This window comes from Pygocentrus nattereri, chromosome 24 (assembly GCF_015220715.1).
Source record: "Pygocentrus nattereri isolate fPygNat1 chromosome 24, fPygNat1.pri, whole genome shotgun sequence".
NCBI lineage: Eukaryota > Metazoa > Chordata > Actinopteri > Characiformes > Serrasalmidae > Pygocentrus > Pygocentrus nattereri.
The window spans coordinates 4774835-4797129 of record NC_051234.1 but is presented as its reverse complement, the minus strand read 5'-3'; the positions used below and the strand labels follow the sequence as shown (position 1 = coordinate 4797129).

Genomic DNA, 22295 nt, shown 5'->3' with positions numbered 1-22295 from the left:
GTGCAGAACCTGTTAGGAATACATGACGCACTAAAGCAGGAGCTTCAAGTGAACAGAATCAGCTGGACGGCCTTTTTATTTCTACCAAGCTTAACCTACCATACATTAACAACCACAGGACGCAAAGCTGATACACTGCTTGTACTTTTTTGGTTAGAGGTTTGTTGGGGTGGCTAAAACCGATAATCAGGACAAACAACAAGGTCAGCAGGTGTTTACAGCTGAAATGGTTTAGTAAACATATTAGAAATACTATAACTCAGAAGCTGGTGATGCCATATGGTTTTTTTTTGAAAGCCAGACAAATTAAATAGCAGACAAAAGCCCCAAAACACAGGTACTACGTGATGCGTCACATTTCCATATAATGAGCCGTGTGAGCAGCAAATAGGTGGTAATATTAAAAAAAAACAGCATCTATATAACAGGCTCATCCTTAAAGAGACACTAGCACGTTTTCAGCACGTCTGTTGTGCAATAAGGTACTGTAGGATCTCCACTGTTCCCTCCTCCTCCGGTCCGGTGGACACCAAGCAGCTGGGCCATCGATTGGCGCTTAGCATTCACTGGCCCTTGCTGTCAAAGAGAAGAAAGCAAACAGGAATAATAATTTCACAAAGAGAACAAAACAGTCATGTTAATGGAGAAGTCCACTGATATCTGGAAATATCATAATTCAGTGCTTGAACATGGGTAGCACCCTACACTATACCAGGAAGAGTCCTTGGGCAAGACTCCTAACACCACCTTCACCTACCTGTATAAAATAATCAAACTGTAAGTCGCTCTGGATAAGAGCGTCTGCCAAATGCCATAAATGTAAATGTGAGTGAACATACACTGTAAAAAGTGGCTCGTCAGATCTTCATGTGGTAACAAGTGAATTACAAGTGTTATTCAACCTAAAAACAAACAGACTTTGAATGAACAATCAAATTTCAACCCAGTCATTTTTTGATTTGAATAAAACCAGTTCAACTGCTTGTTACTACATGAAGTAATTTTTTAAAGTAGCTCTTACAAGCCACTTTTACCAGTGTATAAACAGACATCCAGAGAGGTGTGACTGAACAGTTCAGGAGGCAGAAGAGAGAGCAGACAGTTGACCTGAACACACACGTCGTAGTTTGGACTGTTTTAGTGTTTTAGTCTCTGACACACACACACACACTTTCTTACAGTGACAAAATAACATGGAAATAAGTGCAGAACCTGTTAGGAACACATGACGCACTAAAGCAGGAGCTTCAAGTGAACAGAATCAGCTGGACGGCCTTTTTATTTCTACCAAGCTTAACCTACCATACATTAACATCCACAGGACGCAAAGCTGATACACTGCTTGTAGTTTTTTGGTTAAAAGGTGGGCCAGTGATGGCAAAAACAACTGACTTAATTAAAATAAGAAATGTAAAAGAAACGTAACACGTAATGTAAACTGTTAACTGCTGACTAAATTTGGCATAAGAGGACAATTTGAAACAGAGGTGAAAGTTTTTTCTCTGAACTATCGCTTTAACCATATCTCTATGAGACAAACTGAAAGCACATTTCCATTGTGCTTGTTCAGGCAGGACACCATTTCCTGTAGCTTAATATGGATTACAACAACAGACTGACCCGGAGCTGTGGAGGTGTGGCTTAAAAGCCATCGTGACGATGTGCAACACAGGAGGCGGGATTCAGAGAAGCGCGGTGGTGCAGGTTGGCTTGTTTGGACACTCCGGGTGAAAGGGAGGAGTTCCGGGAGGGTTAGAGAGCGAATGACGTGGCCACGCTAGCAACAGCTGCAGACTCATGATTATTAGTGAACGTAGGGGGTTCCATGAAATAAGTAGAGATACATGAGAGATCAAAGTATTTTAAGAAGTTTTATTCAGTATCTCAAGTAAACATTTATCACAGTATCTGCCTGGATTTGGTCACCAGGTGGTGACACTTTACTTTGAGTGTCCTTTTTAGATGAATTAAACACTCAGTAACCTCAACAACATGTTGTGCTGGTACGAGTGGCTCGGACAGCAGTGCTGCTGGAGCTTTTAAACACTGTCCGCTCACTGCCCACTCTACTAGACACTCCTACCTTGTCAGCCCTTCTACCTTGTAGATGTAAAGTCAGAGACGACAGCTCATCTGCTGCTGTAGTGTGTGCTGGTCATCCTCATCAGTGGTCACCGCACGCTGCCCACAGGACAGTCTTGGCTGGATATTTTTGGTTGGTGGACTATTCTCAGTCCAGCAGTGACACTGAGGTGTTTAAAAACTCCAGCAGCACTGCTGTGTCTGATGTCTGATCCACTTAAACCAGCATGTCAGATACTGCGGTGCTGAGAATGATCCACCACCCTAATAGTACCTGCTCTGCCATGGGGGTCCTGCCCACTGAAGAACAGGGTAACAGAGTATCAGAGAAACAGATGGACTACAGTCTGTAACTGTAGAACTACAAAGTGCAGCTATACAGTAAGTGGAGCTGATAAAATGGACAATGAGCGTAGAAACAAGGAGGTGGTCATGATGCTATGTCAGATCGGTGTAGATGCACAATGTAACAGTAGTGTAAGTCTATCACATACACAACATCACTGCTGTAAATCCACGCCTCTCCTCTCTCTCTCAGGAGCAAAGGAGAGAATGAATGAGTCATCCTGGAAACTGTAAGAGCTCCGTGGAGACAGGCCATACGGCCCCGGTGCTGAGCTCCTGCGTATTGTTTACGAGTGCATCACAGGAGCACTGGCAAAACACTACTCAGCAGATGGAGCCTATACTCAGGAGACCCCACCAACCGCTCGAACCAACCACTGCGTCACGTCGGACTAGATCAGTTTACTACAGGTTATTCACACAAGGGATAAAAGCATCTGTGCTATAGAGGCTAAAGTTATTTATAGTAATAAATAACTACAGCATGTTCAGCCACTGTGTTTAAAATGCATGCATTATTTACTACTTTAACAAATTAATATAAGAAAAAAAGGGAAACAATCGCTTCTCTGTGGAGAGCAATGTTACATTTTGTAAATGTAAAGTATTAGGAGTAATAATATAGTAATATCAGCCACGTTTTGCACTTGTATTAGTTATTAATTACTGCATGTAGCATAATTAAACTGCTTGCATTATATATTCTACCACCAATCAATACAAAGAAAAAATTGAGTTCAGTTATGAGTTGAGAGCGGCTGTACCTGTGTCATTGAGCATCTGTTGGGTAGCGGTGTTACTGCCTGTCCTCCTCCTATAGAAGCAAATTGGGTGATTAGACGTACAACACAATGCAATAAATAAGTCATGGATGAAAAAATCCATTTATTTTTTAAACACCGCTTGAAAACCACCTTTCCCTTCATTAATACATGATTAAGATTTTTTTTGTGCAGGCCTCCTAGTGGACATCATCAGTATGGATGCTGACTCAAATGTTTCAAATTAAATAAATCAATAAAATATTTTTGTAACTCTTATCAGATTGACTAGGAAACCAATGGGTCATTAAAGTATTATCCAGGCATGATTTATCATGGGGTAATGGCAATTTAGACAGGATGTCTCTGTATTGATGGCTGTGTGATTTATGCACTGCCTTCAATCCAGAAAACATGTCAATGCATCTAATTTAGCTGTTATTCCATTTACCTTAAGCCAGGGGTCGGCAACATGCAGCTCTTTTACTGCCCCGTTGTGGCTTCACAGCAGAATTGGATTTTTAGCTAAAAACTAACCTTGGTAATAAATAAAAACCTTGGTAATAAAAAGATATGCTAATCGTTCTAACACAGTTTTAACAGTAAATGGTCTTAAACGCTGGAGTTAATGTAGAACTGCTAATTCACCCTTTAACCCTGAAAATCAACAGAGCGCTGATCACCATAGCAACACAGATAACAGTCACGCCTAGCTTAACATCTAACGAAAAGGCAAGGAGAAAGATTTAAAACCAACACTGATAACGTAGAGACGAATGAAACTGCCAAACGCTAAAAAGATGCAAAGCTCGACATAAAATATTGTGGCTCCCAAGATGGTTAGATTTTCGTCGAAAGGACAGAATAGCTCTTCTTAACATTTGGGTTGCCGACCCCGGAACTAAGCCTCTGTCAATAGCACTGCCGTTAGCCTGGGAATTCACAGGCAGCAGTCACCATCGGCACATAAAATCAAACTTTTTTCTGGAGTTTTATTATTCTGAGTTGTACATGTGAGGGAGGACAGCATGTTCGCTTGATTTGTGCCACAGAGAACATGAGTAAATAATTTCCCTGCGAATATAGTAGTGTTTCTACTGACATTTCAACATGAGATTAACATAACCTATTTGCAAGGCTTATGCCTGTACAAATAGCTTTACCTCAGCTCCTCATGTAGACCTAATCCCGTCTCAATAGCACTCAAATTTGACAAGTTGTGACTCCTAACGAGCAATGAGGGGTAAGAGAGGAGAAGTGAGAAGCCCTCGTTGTGAAAACTTCTCACAGCTCTCCACAAAGGTGGCCATGCCGGGATAAATCAGACAATTGCAGCTTTCTTTATAGCAAAAATCATGGAAAACTACCATTTAAACACAATAAAAACACCTTTATAAATGCTGGCTTGCTTGCTTATTTACAAAGATGAAAATCTACTTCACTTCCAATTTTTCCATTGAAATATTATACAACATTATTGTAGAAAAAAGTCTGAGCAACCTCAACACATGAAATTGCGTTGTATAGCGCAAACAATGGAGGGTACATTAACAATCTTTTTCTTCTCTTGTAAAATTTCTGGAATATGAGGTTTTCTTATGACGGACGCAATATAGTCTTGTAATCGTACCTCTTATCCTGGTTGAATTTGCATCTGCAGTGGCCACCTGTAAAAGAGCATTACGGATCTTTAGGTGAAGACCAAAGGACGTGTGCACATACTGCATGGACGTTAGTGTAAAATCCAGCGGAGAATGAGTGAAAACTCACTGAGGAGAATAGTGATGCCAATCAGACACAAGACTGCCGCCAGGATCAGCCCTCCAACACGAAGCCGATGATAGTCTGTAGAAAGGACGAGAGAGGTTTGTTTATTCTTGTATTTCACTGATCGGTTCAGCTATTGATTAGCTTTGTTAAGCTTGAATGTAGGGAAGAGAAAAATAATGTACTCACCGAATGTGAACGGATCATCCTCTGCTGTAAATATGAACCAAAGAACAGGTTTAATACAACTTCAGGTAGCAATCCTTGACTAGAAATACATGGATAAATAAATGAATGTCTTACTTTGCTGGTCCTCGGCCAAAACGAGGGACACAACTGTAAATGAGCAGATTAGCAGTTAAAATGACATCTATTATGAACAGGTCATGGTTTAAAACATGAGGAATTAAATGTTTAAAAGTTAAAAGCCATTTCAACGTGCCAAATTTGGGCCCCCTTGCATTTTTTCCAGTTGCAAATGTGTTAAAATATCCTTTACTTAAATTTAAGCTTACTTGGGAACTTAAATTTGGCATTTTTCTGCCACATTTTATGTCTGTCCAAAATATTAAATACCGAAAATAAACAGTAACTGTACATTAATACGTTTTCCTGATAGACGAAGTTTCACTCAGAAAATCAACAAAGCGTCATTTAAATAGGGGAGTCTAAACTTTTACATATATAACGGCGGTTACACTAGCTTTCATAAAATTCAAATCTTTTGCCATATTAATCATTTTTCACTTTATTTTAATAAGATACACCATGTGGATTTAGATTATGAACTACTCACCAAAATGTATTTTAAAATATTTATTCAGTATTTCAAGAAATTCTGTGCATACGAATTTATTAAATACTATATAATAATATGCTGTTATTATTTATTGACATTCATTTTTAATCAGCATTTTTTTTATCTTCCTCGAGATTTGATCACTTCTGAAATTTGATGAAACTAAAGTTTATTCAAAATTAATTAAATCATTTTACAATCTTCTCTGATCATCATTCTGGACATTCTGGATAGAACATTTCTTCAGTTTTATTTACATAAATTGCACAGAAGTCACATATTAGAATTTGACGGCAAAAAGACAATATATATCCTTATTGTGATAAATTATGTCACAATACAACACAAAATGCTTCTCTGAACATGTCATGTTTATAATCAGTAACTTAAAACACTGACCGACTGCATGTTTCATTATAAAGAGAACACAATAAGTCCCATTTAACTGGATTTAGTGCAACACCGTATGCCAAGCACTGAATAAAAATCAGTTTTTTATAGTATTTCTAATTTATATATCTATAAAATATCTATTTCTAATGTAGCACTACTGTTTCTGTTTACTCCATTCCAACTGTTTAGATGTATGAAAGAAACAAATATCATGGCGTGTCATGTATTGTTCAAATTTCTTGAAGTATCACAGTTATACTTTTGCCCATATCGCCCACATCTACTTTTTATAAACAGTCTTTTATACCTGCAAAGCAGTTCATATTATTGAAAACACAGATTTCAAACTTTGTACACTGATTCGGAACTTTTGTACTTTTCTAAATACTCATTTGTACAAGTTGTTTTCCTCCAGCAAAACATTTAAACGATTTTTAAAAGTCTACAAACACGTTCCTCAACTCAGCACTATGAGTCTGAAAGGATGTGTAGCTGTCAATAAGCACTTGTTAAGAAAAAGAAAGAAGAAAGTTTACACTAAAACACTGGAAAACATTTGGATTACCTGAATTATGTAGCACTGTGTGTTAAGACTGAAATTCATCTCTGCAAAATTATTTGAAAAACTGAAAGCAGGTCTACTAAAAAGAATGGAAGCTGCAATGAAGGCTAAGGGTGGACACACTAAACACTGGGTGTGTTTATATGTACTCTATAATCGGATTTCTGCAGTTATCCAATTATTCAATTGGTCATGTAAATGTCATTGATCTAGGAATCTGATAAGGAGAGCTGGATTTTAGCTCAGTAATCAGATTTCTCAGAGCATGAGAACTCTTACTCTGATTTCTTTCGGATTTCTTAGTCTTTGCATATGTGAGAACAGATGGCGGACATTGCCAGATGGCAGCAAAATACTGCTGGAGTGGCGGTGAAACCAAACACGAAATAAAGGATTTTAATATTCTTCATCTTCTAGATGATGCATGTTCATATTTCCAGATCAAGTGGGGCGATGTTTGTTTAAAAAAAGCCGCAGTATGAAATTTTACGTCGTCTTCTCTGAATTCTCTGAAGCAGAAATCTGATCACTGTCTGACTCATGTAGACCAGGAGTTTCCCCGTCATCTGATTACTCAAGAACATGTAAACGTTCTCTACAAGGTTCTACTCATATTCACCTGTCTTTTAATTCTGCAGTTCTTATGACCTCAAAATAGCTTGACGGCAATCAGCGGGCCAGTTTAAGTGCCCTTTGGCCTTGTTTTTCATTCAGACATACCAGTGAGGACACTAGATGCAGCACTGCCTCTCTGTAAGTGATTACTAAACCCACCCAACAAACAGACACAGTTGCACCTCAATCTACCATTTAATGAGACACATATCTGGGTAAAAACATAATTACTCACATGTAACGAAGACCATTGCCAAAATCCGTGCCATGGCTACGTGTCTTCACCTAAAAACAGGAAAGGTCTCATTAGAAACAGCTATTACAATACGGCCTAGTGATTCTGTAACAACAGCGAAGCGTATCGCGTAACCCCTGTGTCCGAAAGCTGATTCCTGATGTATCTCAAAAGCCACTTAAGCTCTAAATATATAACACTGACCTTCCAAACCTCTGAATAATTGCCCACTCCTGGCTTCACTCAAACAACACGTACAACAGCGCAAATGAAATTACCTCTGCTCTGCAATCTGTCTGATTGGATTAAACATGCTTCAAACTGGGGTAACACATAGCAGCCAGCTGAACTCAGGGCTGGCTGATACCAGTTCAAATGTTAACAGTATCCTGGCAAAGGTTTGGCCTGGGCCGCTGGATCAGACTTTGAGATGTGCAGACAAAACAAGCAAACAGAAACTGGAAGAGTGAGCATGCAGGTTTAGATGGAGTTTTAGAAAGTACTGCTGCGGTCATCAGCAACTGGGCCTCAGTCTTCAGTAGTCGGAGCATACGTCCAATCAACTGTACATAACAGGACATATAGAGACAAGAACGGAACAGTCAGTACACTCGGGAAAAAAAATGCCTGAAATAAACCAGCTTTTTTAACACCGTTGGGACAAATATCTCCAAAATGGTCATTTAACCAGAGATGTAAAAATATTCTTAATTTATAATGGAAGTCAATGTGAGAAGATTTCATTCCAAGTCATTTTAGTCCATTTCTGTTGGTCCGTTCACCAAGTTTTTGTACAATGTAAACTGAAGCCGTTTTCACAGTTTTGTTGGAAAAGGGTAAAAATGGAGATACACAGCTTTGCCATAACAACAAGTAAAAAATAAAAGCTTGGCCCAAGGTGTCCAGTGACGATTTTAAACTGATTGAAGTTTATTACCGAAATATTAAGTCCATAAACTTTACTGTCACTCGCATAACTAGATAACGCACATTTCAATAAGTTAAAGTTAAGATAAACAACTGAATAATAGACTAAGCCTCCATTTAATATATACATAATATATACAGTACTGTGCTGAAGTCACCACTCTTAATTTATTTAATTTCCAGTCAAATCAGCCGTTAAGAAAGGTATTTATTTCGGAGGAGAAATAGCTGTAACAGAACCCACTTGCATGAGGAAGAGGAAACCCAGAGAAAAACAAGTGATAAAAAAAAACAGGAGTTTTCAAAACTGGAGCACCAAAATGTTATTAAAATGGGACCCCCAACAACCACAAACGCCTGGGAGACCACCGCATAAAAGGACTTTTATCTGTAAGAGAGGGGAGAAATTCAAGCTCCACTTTGGTCTCAGATCTGGAAAAAGTCACAGGTGTTCCTGTCCATCCTTCCACTGGGAGAAGGCACTTCAAGACGCTCTTACTGAGAAAAGGAAAGAAGCTGCTGCTGTTCTCAGAGGCCAGACCTCGGCATCACTGGATTTGGTTGAGATTATTTGGATCGTAAGCAGGAGAAAATGCTAAACCAACTTCTAAGACTGAACTTCGGAGGTGTGAAATAATATTCCTGCAGATTCCTTCGAAAAACTGCAAGCGGATTCCCTGAAAAGGATGGAAGCTGTAGTAAACACTAAGGGTGGACGCAATAAATACTGGAAAGTTTAGATATTATATTTAACCGTTAATGTTTTCCTTCTTTTTTTTCCTGTTGCTGGAAAAAGAAAAACTTCAATAAATGAATGGGTGGTCTCTGACTTTTGCACATCACTGTGCATACCAAAATAAATATAATACAACTTTGTTTCCTTCAATTAAGTGATACTTACTTAATCCCACAGCGGGGAAATTCTACCTCCGCATTAAACCAATTCATGAAGTAAAACACCACATACACACTAGTGAATAGACACACACACTAGGGGGCAGTGAGCACACTTGCCCGGAGCGGTGGGCAGCCCTATCCACGGCACCCAGAGGAGCAGTTGGGGGTTAGGTGTCTTGCTCAAGGACACCTCAGTCATGGACTGTTAGCGCTGGGGATCGAACCGGTGACCTTCCGGTCACAGGGCCAGTTCCCTAACCTCCAGCCCACAACTGCCCCAAATAACTATTATATTTCCCATTATTATATTGCTTCTGTTGGAACCTCTACAAAATGATGACTTTATAGGAGAAGCAAAAAACACACTTTACTTGTAATGTAAGTCAATTGAACCAGACTTCTGTCCAAGCCATTTTGGGTCATTTCTTTTGGTCCATTCATCATGAAATGTCCACACAATGTAAAGGACAACAGGCATTTTTAAATTATGTCAAAAACTGAAAAACAACAAAAATAGAGATACAAGGTTTTGTTTCGACAGTGGCGATATGTTATAATAACAATATAATAACAATAGATGAAGAATGTATAACTAATTTATTATATATTGTTCTTTTATTTGGCTTCATTTAAAATATGTTGCCATGTTAAGCAACTTGGACAACACTGATGTGACCACAGAATCCTTTATACAGAATATCAGTTTAGCTTTCTGACTAAAAATGAACTTCAGCGATAAAACAAACTCAATGCTTAACACATTTTGAATTTAAAGTTTTCGCTGTGGTATAAATGTCAGGTCTGTAGGTAACAACGCATGGTGAGAACATGCTGAAGTAGAGCCCTTGTGCAACTGAGCCCTGTAAATTTCCATAACACTTAAAGAACCAAAGAAAATGGCAACTCCCATCCAGTCTACCATGCGCTGATGTAACACTGTACTATGCTGACCCCCCCTGTTTGCAGCCGTGTGGACAGGGAGGGAACGACATAATGGGATCTCCACAGACATGCTGAGCTGAAATAAAGTCCAATATTTCGAGTCTTTGATCATAGCAGGTCTGTCCAGAGCTCCCTGGGGAAAAAGGCAGCAGCTAATTTGGGGATTTTCGGGGGAGTGTTGAGGAGATTTAGTTAATCCGTGGAGTCTGAGACTGGCAGACATTGCTCTGTATCTTCTACTAATAAGGAAACTTCATTTCTTTACTTCTGATTGATTTCTACTTTCAGGGAAAAAAAAAGATATTAAAGTTCTGCTCCTATCACTGGGGTGGTCCCCTCAAGGGTCCATCTCAGCACCTTTAGTCAGGGAACAATAATGTTCCATAATCCATTGAAATGATGTTTTCTAAGCTGTACTGACTCCACACGCCCTGCCTCGCCTCCAGGCTTTTATTTTATTGTTCTGATTTAAAACAGACAAATCCGAACTTTTCACCTGAGAGAAACGCATTTAAGGTGCACAACTGGACCTTGAAACCACTGCTGTACCTTTGAGGGAACATTTACATTGTTTGTACCACGATGACTGGAAAACGTCCCTGCACAGCACCTTTATTTCCAACAGTGTAGGCAGTTCGATTGCTTTGCTAATGCAAAGTGAAGGCAAATCAGTGTCTGTGTTCCAACGTGCTAGGTGAGCTGGGGCGTGCTCTAGTCACAATGGAAACCCGAAACGTGGGTCCGTCTTTCTTTTGTTCTCTGAAATGAAACCCGGCCTGAACTTTGCTGACGGAGCTCAGGATGATCCAGGCCCTTTTCATTTCCTCTGAAGTCATAATTACACCAGCTAGCAGGCTTTCTTCTCTCCCAGGCAACAACATTGTGGGAGAGGACGCCAAAGAGAATGTGGGCAGCACTCCAAGTACTTGCTCTGTGTTTTTTACAATGCGGCCGGAGGACGATAAGAAGCCATTTTTGTAAATGGTTCTGTTGACCTTCTTTTTAAAGGGGAATTTCACTGGTTTGGCAGAAAACCACATCATAAAATCACGAAGATGGAGACAAAGTCGTGCAGAATGGTTTAATGTGAAACATGCTGATCTGACAGAACTTCACAGCAGTGACGACAGGACAGTTTAATGCCTCTAAAAGCTACTTTACAGAAAGTTATTACATAGAATGGCTAGGAATGCGTTGCCTGAGATACTGTTTTACAGTAGAAGGTGGCGGAGAGGTACATGCAGGGTGCAGTCCCCAGACAAAGTGCATTTTACCACTACACTCTTAAAAAAGATGCTTCTTCATGGGTTCTTCAGTAACGAAAATAGTTCTAGAACCATTACTACTCAAAAATCCCTTGATTAAAGAGATCTTTGCATCATGAAAGAGTTCTTCAGATTGTTGGAGAGTGTGCTGTAGATGATTCTTTGAAAGGGGTTCTATTTGGCACCAAAAATTGTTCTACTATGGTTACAAATGTCAAGCTTGCACCTGTTTCAACCGTCTGCAGCACGTTCTCCATCAATCTGAGGAACGCTTTCATGATGCAAAGAACCATTTCATCATGCACTGGGTTCTTTGAGTGTTAATGGTTATATAGAACCATTTTTTTTCACTATTTTAAGTGTGCAATTTATCATCAACATATAGAACATCCAAAGATGTGTATGTTCTCTGCTTGTTTTGGATAGAAAATAAAATGTCTATTTTTGTGTTGTAGACTTTGAGACCCATGGTTACTATGACCACCACTGGAAAGAAATCTGAGTAACTTCCCTATTGTGTGCCATTTCACATCAAACCACTCCAAATGTTTACATCTCAATGACCGGGAACTTCATTCATTCTCATTGCTCTTTCAAATTGTTTCATTTTTCGGGTGCTTCTCAACATCAGAGCGCTCGAGTCACTGTTTGGACAATCCATCCCTCAAAATAGATTTGACAAACGCCTGAGCATTTAGGGTGCAATGAACAGAATGCACTTTAAGTGAAAACTGGCAATTCTCCACAGCCTTGGAAATATTCTACATTTTTTCCTTCTTGGAGAACTGCCTGGAAGAGAACCAAAAGGCAAACAACAGTGTACCGAAACGTCTGTTTGGCGGCTTTTGTGTGATAAAATGTAAAAGCAAACCTTGGCGGTTGGAGATTCTAGAGAAGATACATGATTACTCCCATTATGTAGGACCTTTGGGGTCATGTTTCAGTGGAAATGCTAAGTGAGGTGGAGTTTAGCGAGAGAGAACGAGGAAGATAAACTCCACACTGTATCCAAGCCTGCCAACCCTGGAAGCCCTGCCAGTCCCCCTTACCAGGCAGTATAAGCCAGGGTGCGGAGCTCTAATAATGAGAGTGTTGTGTTCTCTCGTAGTCACGTTGGGCTGCCAGCGCACAGTCGAGGCAGAGGAAGAATCAGAGATTTGTTTCAGAAGCTCTGGCCGACTGGTTTGACGTGCATTTCCTCCTCTACAACAGTTCACGCTCTTTCCTTTCTGTGGTTCTGATCAGCAGGGACTCATCTTTGCAGCAGCAGTAGCCTTTGGTGTATTTGCCCAGTCTACCCACCACCTCTCTATCTGTGTTCCTTTGTGTGCTTTCGCTTATCAGCTTGAGCTCTCAACCATATCTTCACACCCTGGAGAACAAACAGAGAATTTCTCCATGCTGCGCTTTACAGGCTTCTGAGGCCTCTTATTCTCTTTGTATGGTTGTAAATTAAACCCTAAGCAGGAGCTGTTATACGTCCCTCAATAAAAAGACAATGGAATCTCCAATTTAATAACTTATTATATTTTTACCTGATTGTATTTGATCAAACATGACAGACAGTGATCAAAAAGCAAACCTAAAGAACAAAGAAGAACTTGGGACAAAATCAGTACTTATTGAGATACTCACCTCATGAGAAAATCCAGTTTTCTTCTGTGAACATTGATCTACAACGTTCAGTTGATGCCCCAGCCCATAATCGAAAAGCCACAAAAACAGCCAGTTTTGAATTCATGGATATGATACCACAACCATAAATGTACAAAAGCCCACCCAATCAGGTTGAATTTGTAAAGGACGACATGAAGTAATTTAATGAAGGAGTGTTGTCACTGCAGGCCGTCTGTAGGAGAGTTACTGGGGTTGGAAGAAGAGGCAATCTTGTGATGTTTCTGGATGTCAAGAAGCAAAAGAATCACTGCAGCCTTCCAAAGGATTCAGATATCCAAAAATACTGGACAGATGTTGATTTTTTCCAATGTCCCTTCGGATTTCAGTCTGACCATAACAGTTTGTTTCATTGATTTCAACCCAGTCTTACAGGCGTATTAGCAAAAACGGGCTGAACTGCCGAGGATAAAGAGAGGCCCGAATGGGCATTTGATTGTGTTGGTACATAAATCAACACAAACGCTATAAGTGGACTTCAACGGGACAAATAAACAGAATATATTCCCCGTCATTAAAATGGGCCTTGGTCAGCCATTCAGCTAGTTCCCTGCCCAAAATAACCGGTGTTGTCTTCTTCTTCTGAGTTTCTTTTCCATAATACAGCGTCTGAACAGAGGGAGTAGCAGTGGTTGGTGTGGGAAGTCATAGGTTCCAGTGGAGGGCTTCAAAGCACAATTCCCTGAAAACACTCAGAGAGAAATAAAAAGAAGCCAACCCTACAGTTCATAGGCCCTGCAGGTCATAGTTGCCTCAAAAGACCTTTCAAAAGCAAACATCAGACTGCTGTGCCCTCTAATATAAATACACTTGGCAGTCCTGTGTGTGTGTGTGTGTGTGTGTGTGTGTGTGTGTGTGTGTGCTCAGTGGTTTAGTAATTCAGTCGATTAAGAGTCAAGAAGTTCAACTTCAACATAAAAAAAACACTTTCAAAAATTTAAAAAGTGAAGAAACTGCAAAATGTGTTAAACGGTCACCTGATAATATTGGCAAACAGCATCTCACAGGACAGTAATAAAATAGGATAAACTGGGGGAAGGAGCCCCCTAGGCTAAAATGTCCCACTACCCCACCACTCCCCATCCACCTTATGATCTCTCCTGATCAGATGATGGGCCAAGTCTAATCTTGTCACATTTACTAAATACCTTCAGTCTAATTCATTCAGACAGTTCATCCTTCCTGGGATTTACCGCCCTGGAAACTTTCTTCTGGTCAGGTGGTCTATATTTTGTCAGTGTCAGTATATGAATATGGGGGCTGTACAGTGAACAAAACATTTGCTTTTGAAAGGATGAGGAAGTTAGATGTTTGAAATGAAACAAACAGAATTCCATCTCCCTACCTTCCCCCCCAGTAAATGACTGCCCACCTGTCCGGCCGGACACTGATGGATGACTGACTGTCGAGTTCTCCTGCTACCCGCTTCAGACCAGCTGCCCACGCCCAAGCTACCACCACCTGCCCTGGACTAGCTGCCCAGCGTACATTGACGTTTTCATGGACTCCTAGCTATTACTACTACTACTAATACTACTGCTATTAATATTAGTATTACAATAACGTTGTAGGTAGTTTGACCAGAGGAGGATAGGTGCCCCCTTGTGAGCCTGGTTCCTCCCAAGGTTTTTCCTTGCCACTGTCGCCCCTGGCTTGCTCACCTGGGGGTTTTTACATTCATGTTGAAACTGGATTTCTTTGAAGCTGCTTTGTGACATCAGTTTGATTTGATTTGACATGCAAGTTCTTTTCAATTTGATTTGACATGCAGGTTCTAATATCCCCGACCTTCAGTTAACCTCTGGAAACTAACAGCCCAAATTGGTCCATTCACAGAAATTCACCACACCAAATTCTTTGCTTTGGCCAGCTCCACAAAAACACTCCAATGTGACCCACTAGCCTGCAGAGGATAAACTCATTGGCATTATAGACTGTGCCACTGGTGTAAGTACAAACAACAGCTCCAGGTGGAGCACATTAGAACCAGAACTTTGCTTTCTGCTTCCACGTGTTTGACTCCAGGTTACATCACTGTGATACAGACACTACAGAGGACACCAAGGAGGCTAGCGGTAGTTTCATGGTGTGGTGACGCTAAGAACAGCAGACAGAGAACTTGATTATAACCATTACACTAATAATTATTTATATGACTGATTAATCCATCAGTTATTATTATACATGTCGACTAATTGAGTCTATATGCTGTCTGCTGTTTCCTCTCACGTTCTTACAGCACTGGCATCAATGCATGCAAAGCATATTCTCTTATTAAAAGCCACATCGCCCTCTACACTTCCTGTAGCGTATTGCAATCTGTCAGAACAACTAAGCATCAAATTAATGTATTTAAATTTCCTTTTTTTTACATTTCAGCACAATTAAACGGTCCAAACTGAAAAGTTATTCAGAGTGGTTTGATGTGAAATGAGAAATCAGTGAATTGTCCACAGCGCAGGTGATAGAAACAAGACGTCTGAAGAGCTGAATGCCTCCCAAAGCTCCCTCTCTGAAAGTTTCCATATGCAATCACGGCAAATATGTTGCCTGATGCCTTAGGCATTGTTTTACAATAACTCTGATACACCGCTGATATGTTTTGACCTAAAACATATCTTTAAAATCAATTCCCAGTGAAGTGGCACATGCAAGGTGTTGTAAGGCAAAACAGAAGTAAAAGAAAACATTTTGATATTATTATCAACATGACGTCTACAATTTGTGTAGGTCCAACGATTCTCTGTAAAGAAATCTGAGCTGGTGCATTTCTTTGCAGAACACTGTTTCACTTCAAGCCATTACAAATGACTGTTTACATCTCAGTGTTTTAATTATGCAGCAATTTGGTAGAATTCCTCTTTAAGGAATTCCCCTGGCATTAAAAAGGCCGATTTCAGAGAGGTTTAGTAGATGCCCTAATGCTTCGCTTGACCCGATATTACCTTCATGAATATATGAGGAAAAAAACGGACCTGCAGCCTCTTGGCATCCCAGCGGTTTGTCAGGCCTGGAGATCTAAGGGCTTGTCTGAGGGCACATAGCCAGTTGGCCCTACACTCATGGTACATTCATTCAGTGGTATAATCATGTGGGCTTGGAGATCCATGAGCATAAATACTAAACCCTTAAGGACACTCATGTTGGTGTATTTGCCGAATGCTAAATGCCCAAAGCGAGATGTGTGTGTGTTCAAGCTTTATCCCCAACAGAAAAAGTGTGTGTGTGTGTGTGTGTGTGTGTGTGTGTGCGTATGAGTGTGAAATTATCAGCATGTGCATTTGTGTGACCTTGTAATGTAGTGTGCAGTTGATTCCATTCACCTTGTCAGATGCACACACACACACACACACACACAAAATGATCACACAGTGGACAAAGGTTGTGGCACATGTACAGAGGAATTCAGAGCGAGTCTAAATCAGGAACAAAACTCAGCTACTGAGAATAGCCTGCAGCACACTGAAGTATAAGGCAGCGAGACCACACACACACACATCGTCACATAACCCTCACATACACACTTTGCCCACCCAAGCTGACAAAATTAGCCAGTACTGTGTGAGAGGACAAATGTTGTAGTCAATACACGTGCAGTGTAACTGCAGCCATGTTTTCAGGTCATCATTTTTCACTTTGATGGTTCAGCTCTTGTACAGTCATGCTAAGCTAAGCAGTGACAGACACAGCAGGACTGGACAGTGTCTGGACACAATTACTAGTTTCATAGCTAACAGTGTTTGATCCCACCACTTTACATTTTAGGCATTTGGCTGACCCTCTAATCCAGAGCGACTTACAATTTGATCATTTTACACAGGAAGGCCAAGGCAGTGTTAGGAGTCCTGCCCAAGGACTCTTATTGGTATAGTGTAGGGTGTTTGCCCAGGTGGGGATTGAACCCTGTCTAGTGTTGAAGGCAGAGGTGCTAACCACTACGCTGTAAACACTACTATGTAAAAATCCCACCATTTGACTTACTTCACACTTTTTTGCCACCTGACTTTTCAGACTAATGTCAAATTACACAGGATCTAGCCTTGAAATTGAGTTTGTACTTTTTTTTTTTTTTCCAAATAAATAAACACTATTATAGTAATTACACTTTTTTTTCTGAGGTTATACCACCTGACCATTCTCACCAAGACACAAAAAAATTAAACAAATAAACAAATAAATTATATAAATTCTTGGTTGCACCAAGAAGGTCACTTGGTTTTCTTTTTTAAAGCAACGCTCTGGCCTACCTTTTGTAAATGCATGTCAAAATAAAAGTCCTTTGTTTTCGTTGTGCCGCCTGACAACTGACAAATTAAGAACCTGAGGACAAAGGTTTTTTCCAGGGAGCTGAGTACTTTTAAAACTGGCCTATTTTGCAAAATGGTTTCTATTTTAAACTTTTCAAACGTCAGGCCAAAATGTTTCACTTAGATTCTTACAAAAACGTCTTGACAGTTGACTTAATCAACGCGTGTGGCTGAAGGATTGCACCACTTGACATTTTTAGACTTTTGGGGGCAAAAAGAAACTCAAACGAAATTTATATAAATGCACTGCAAACTGTTTCACATTAAAGAGGCATTGTTGAATAATCTGACGCATGTCATATATTATTATCTTTTGGAAAAAAAAGCGGACACTGACACGGAAAATGAAGAGGTTCAGATACATAAAGACGTTGCGAGCAAAGCCACTGATGTAGAGAGATTTTTCGGATGGCCAGACTGCTCCTTTAAATCTGGTCGTTTGGTCAGGAAATCTGAATATAATAAATATAGATATTCATCCTGCATAACTATACAAAATAACTTCTTTTCAGACCAAATAGATCACGTCCTGTGTATTTTGGTCGGATGTGAACGGGCCAACAGAGTGTTAAGCAGAGAATGTTTACTTTACCCTATGAACTGACTCTTTGGACGTGTTTATCCTTTGAAAGGAGCCATTTTCAAAGCACAAATCCTCATGTTTCACGCTGCTGTCGCAGTTCAGTAGCGTGACGCCCACCACGCTCGCCATGTGCTTGCTAGCTGGATGAATAAGGGAAGGGAACATATTAGTGGCATGACTCATTCTTCTCGTCCTCAGTCTCTCCCTTCTCAACTTCTAAAGGAAACAGAGGCCTTTTTTCCAAGAGCACGCTGGACAGCCACGCTCAGAAGCTTCACTGTACAGCCAATGAATGTATTCTGTGTAATACAGCTCAGTATAAGAGAGAATAATGTAAACATTAAGCTTTTGTGTTTTTTTTGCCTTTTTTTATATTTTCCTCCTATACAGTGTTCCAGCTTTTTGAGGTAGGTACTGAGTGCAGGGCAAATAATGTGTGTTTTTAGGGCATGTGGACTGGAGCTCCAACAGGCCAGCTCATAAGTGGGCATTAAGCAATGTTTGCATTGGAAGAGGAAGAGCTTTGCTGAAAAGGGGCAAAACAGGAACATCTGGATGTTACAAATATTAGCCCTTCTATGTTTTTACAGTACTAAGAATACTAATCCTATTAAAAGAATACCTCAACTGGCTCAATGAATCCCCAGGGTGAGCCTTTTGTCAGCATGATGCTAAATGTCTGATATCTAATATGCCGCAGAGGTGGGTAAACTAGAACCCTACACCAAACTAGTGGTTGGTGTAGTGTAGTGGATAACACCGCTGCCTTCTACGCTGTAGACTGGGGTTCAATCCGCCACCTGGACAAGCACCCTCCACTATACCTTGGGCAAGACTCCTAACACCTCCTTCGCCTACTCATGTAAAATGATCAAACTGTAAGTCGCTCTGGATAAGAGCGTCAGCCAAACGATGTAAATGTAATCCAATATGCAGGTAAAAGTGTTGAAATGTTGAAAAAGCTTCCAAAAACAAGAGTTATGAAGGACGAGGTCCAAAAACTCCCCTGAGTAGAACATCTGAGTACATCCAGAATCTATCAGCACAGGAACTGAAGGTGGTTCTTGGTTCCTTTTCGCCTGAAATAAACTGCTAGAGTGAGAAGTGAAAGGCGTGAGCCACAGTAAAGCAGCTCAGGTGCCAGACGGGCAGAATGCAGTTACACCCAGAAAAGGAATTAGGAACTAAACGCGAAGGATTAAAATGGATCTTTCCCTAACAAACCTGAGCAAAAACGAGTAATTTAAGAACGCTCAGAAATGTCCAAACCCATCAAAACGTTGTGCCTAAAGGGGGAATTCTGCAGCTTTTTCACAGTTTCTGCATAATTCAACCGCAGAGAAGCAAACAAAACGTGAAAGCTGATTCGTAGAGGAAACTAGAGAAGCAGGAATCGCACTGTCCACAACACAAATAGAAGCGTTTTATTTATTATACTAAATGACTGGTGGACCTACACGTGGCTTGATGATGGTAGTTAAATCCGGGAAAAAAAATCTCTCTGCTTACACCTCACAACCATGAACAGATAAAAAAAAATACATTTTGGCCTAAAATGTATTTTTTGCATCAGAACTAATGCAAACCATCATCTCCGGGCTTCAGGCAGCATATTCATATCATCACTTTCTGTGAGATTTTAAAGGCATTACACTCTTCAGATGTCTGGTTCCTATCACCACCACTGTGAGCAATTCTGACTTGGTCTGTTTTTCTAGAACGGAGCGTTTCACCACAGAACCAATCGGACTTCAGTTGAAGCTCAACCATTTGGGATTTTTCAGAAATGTAGAGAAAATGGAAAGGTTCCTCTTTAAGTAAATGGAGCTGAGCGAAGGTAAGGGGTTGCTACCCACAGCCGAGTTTACAGTCAGGTCTATGAGCATCGTTCACTATGAAACACCGGAGTAAATACAATAGTCTTATCAAAAAGCATCCCCAGTGGAGGGTTTTCACAGGATAACCTGGTCGGTGACCAGACACGATCAGTTACTGATGTTCATGAAACTGAGTTAACCTATGACTAATCAGCACATGAGCGCTGTGGCTGAGAGGCCGAGTCTTCATATTTAAATGGGAAGTCCAGTCAAAATTGCTCACAGTGGTGGTGATAGGAGCCGGACGCCTGAAGAGGGTTAACGTCTCTGAAGCTCCTTCACGGAAAGTTATTACATAAAATGTTTAGATATACGCGGCTTGACATCTGACACGTTGGTTTTTTTCCGATATCTTTGAGATCAGGTTCTGTCTTAAGATGAATCCAGTCATGGTGGAGGGGTACATGCAGGGTGCTGTGAGGCAAAATAGTCCTGAAAGAAAACCGACTTTTTCAGATTTATCTGTATTTTACCATCACAAACATTACCAACTAACCCCAAAAGGCATGTATAGGTTCAATGGTAGTTTGGGATATTAAATCAGGCTATATAAGTATATATAAAGGGCTATATAAGTGTTGTAGACATCTGGTTCCATTCACCACCACTGTAAAAAAATATATATATATATATATAAAAGTCTGTATGTTTCTCTACAATGAACCACCTCACATCCAACCATTCTGAACGACTCTCTGCAACTCAAAGACAGTCATTTTGAAATATTGGTGGATTCCCCTTAAACAGCTAACGTTTTAAGCTTCCTGGGCCACACAAGGAAAACTATGAACATGAAAATGGTCTGTAAAAGTCACCAACTCAGACAAGACACACTGTACAGTGAGTACAGTTACAGCCCAACAGTTGGAAAGAGCCTAACGCTGACGTTAAGAGGAAAAACCGACTAAACTTTTACTTAAAACAGACCAAATCTGTGACGAGGCTATCAAATCCAGCCAGAAAGCCACTACAGACAACTTCAAGAGCTGCTGGTTGTTTCACTGGGACTCTATGAGGATCCTATAGGCTACAGATGTTGGATGAACGCGGCTCAGCTGAAAACTGAATCTTAAACTTAGTTAATACAGTGGTCTTATTAACTCACCTCAGCCTGATAAAAACGGATGGTTCCAACCCGGAGGAGCAACACGTTGGATAAGTTCAGCGACTCAGTGTCAGACCAACACCCTTTTTCCACAGACACCTCCACAGGTTGCTGTCTCGCTGAGGGGGCCGAGTTTTGAACAGGAGGCTAACGTAGCGTTAATGTTTTGGCTTGTCGCGCGCGCCGAAGCAGGATTTCCTCTGTTGCTTCAGTTCACGGAACCGATTCATTTGAACGGCTCATTTTGACGAGCGAGTGGAGCTTCTTATTAGAGCTAGTGTTGTGATTTTATGATGTTAAAGAGGAATCTTTTGAAAGTTCCACATAATCCAACGGCTGAAGTCATTCTGAGCGGTTTGGTGGGAAATGCTTCGTTCTAGAGAAACTTGGCGACTCACAACGGTCCACAGTAGTGGTGGTGATAGGAACCAGACGTCCAGGTCTGAAAGCTCCCTCACAGAAAGGTGTAACTGGGAGTGGTTGTGAACAGTGTTGGACAGTAACTGAGTAAATGTAATTCGTTACTGTACTTAAGTAGTTTTTTTCTGTATCTGTACTTTACTGAAGTTTCTCCATTCTGGGCGACTTTTTACTTTCACTCCTCTACATTTCAGAGTCAAATATATGACTTTTTCCTCCATGACATTCTGAGAAATCTGTCGTTCCTTTTGGTTTTCGTGTGTATAAAAACGTAACATGTTAAAACAAAAGAAGTGCAAAGCCAGAGCACCAATGATGGAACTACGCTAACCGTAAAAAGACCACAATATAGAAATATGTCCACATATGCAGTCGTGACTGACGCGGCTTTTTATGAACAGAGGCCTACAGATCAACATAGTAAAGGAGCTCATCTGTGATCCTGAGTTTAAAGCCAGTTTTTATTCAACTTAAACTTGGAACTAAGTTGTAAATAAATCTGAAACTGAAACTTTGCTTGTGTGTAAAAAGTGATTTCAGAGCCACTCGGTTCTCCCTGATGGAAACTGTTTACCTTCAGTGTTTTGTGCTTCTGATCATTTTAATAGACGTCAGCGTCACTAATTAATGACGTTCTATTAAAAGACTGGTTTACCAAGAGAGACGCTGGAGGACTTTCACCTGAAATGAGTTCATGAAGCCAGTCTGGTTATAAAAATGATACCAGGACATCAGAGCC

General features: G+C 40.4%; 1 protein-coding gene across 1 annotated transcript in view; it reads right to left on the bottom strand.

The window, feature by feature from the left end:
* Window positions 1–21291, bottom strand: part of fxyd1 (FXYD domain containing ion transport regulator 1 (phospholemman)) — a 21371-nt gene extending 80 nt beyond the window's left edge. Inside the window, exons 1-8 of the mRNA XM_017708761.2 lie at window positions 21137–21291; window positions 7560–7609; window positions 5259–5291; window positions 5145–5168; window positions 4959–5033; window positions 4819–4855; window positions 3192–3241; window positions 1–576 (exon numbers count right to left, since the gene is read on the bottom strand). The exon at window positions 1–576 is cut by the window's left edge and continues 80 nt beyond it. Of these exons, the coding sequence (XP_017564250.1) occupies window positions 557–576; window positions 3192–3241; window positions 4819–4855; window positions 4959–5033; window positions 5145–5168; window positions 5259–5291; window positions 7560–7593 (273 nt within the window). The 5' untranslated portion in view covers window positions 7594–7609; window positions 21137–21291 and the 3' untranslated portion in view covers window positions 1–556. The remainder of the gene's footprint in view (window positions 577–3191; window positions 3242–4818; window positions 4856–4958; window positions 5034–5144; window positions 5169–5258; window positions 5292–7559; window positions 7610–21136) is intronic.
* Window positions 21292–22295: the final 1004 nt, after the last annotated feature.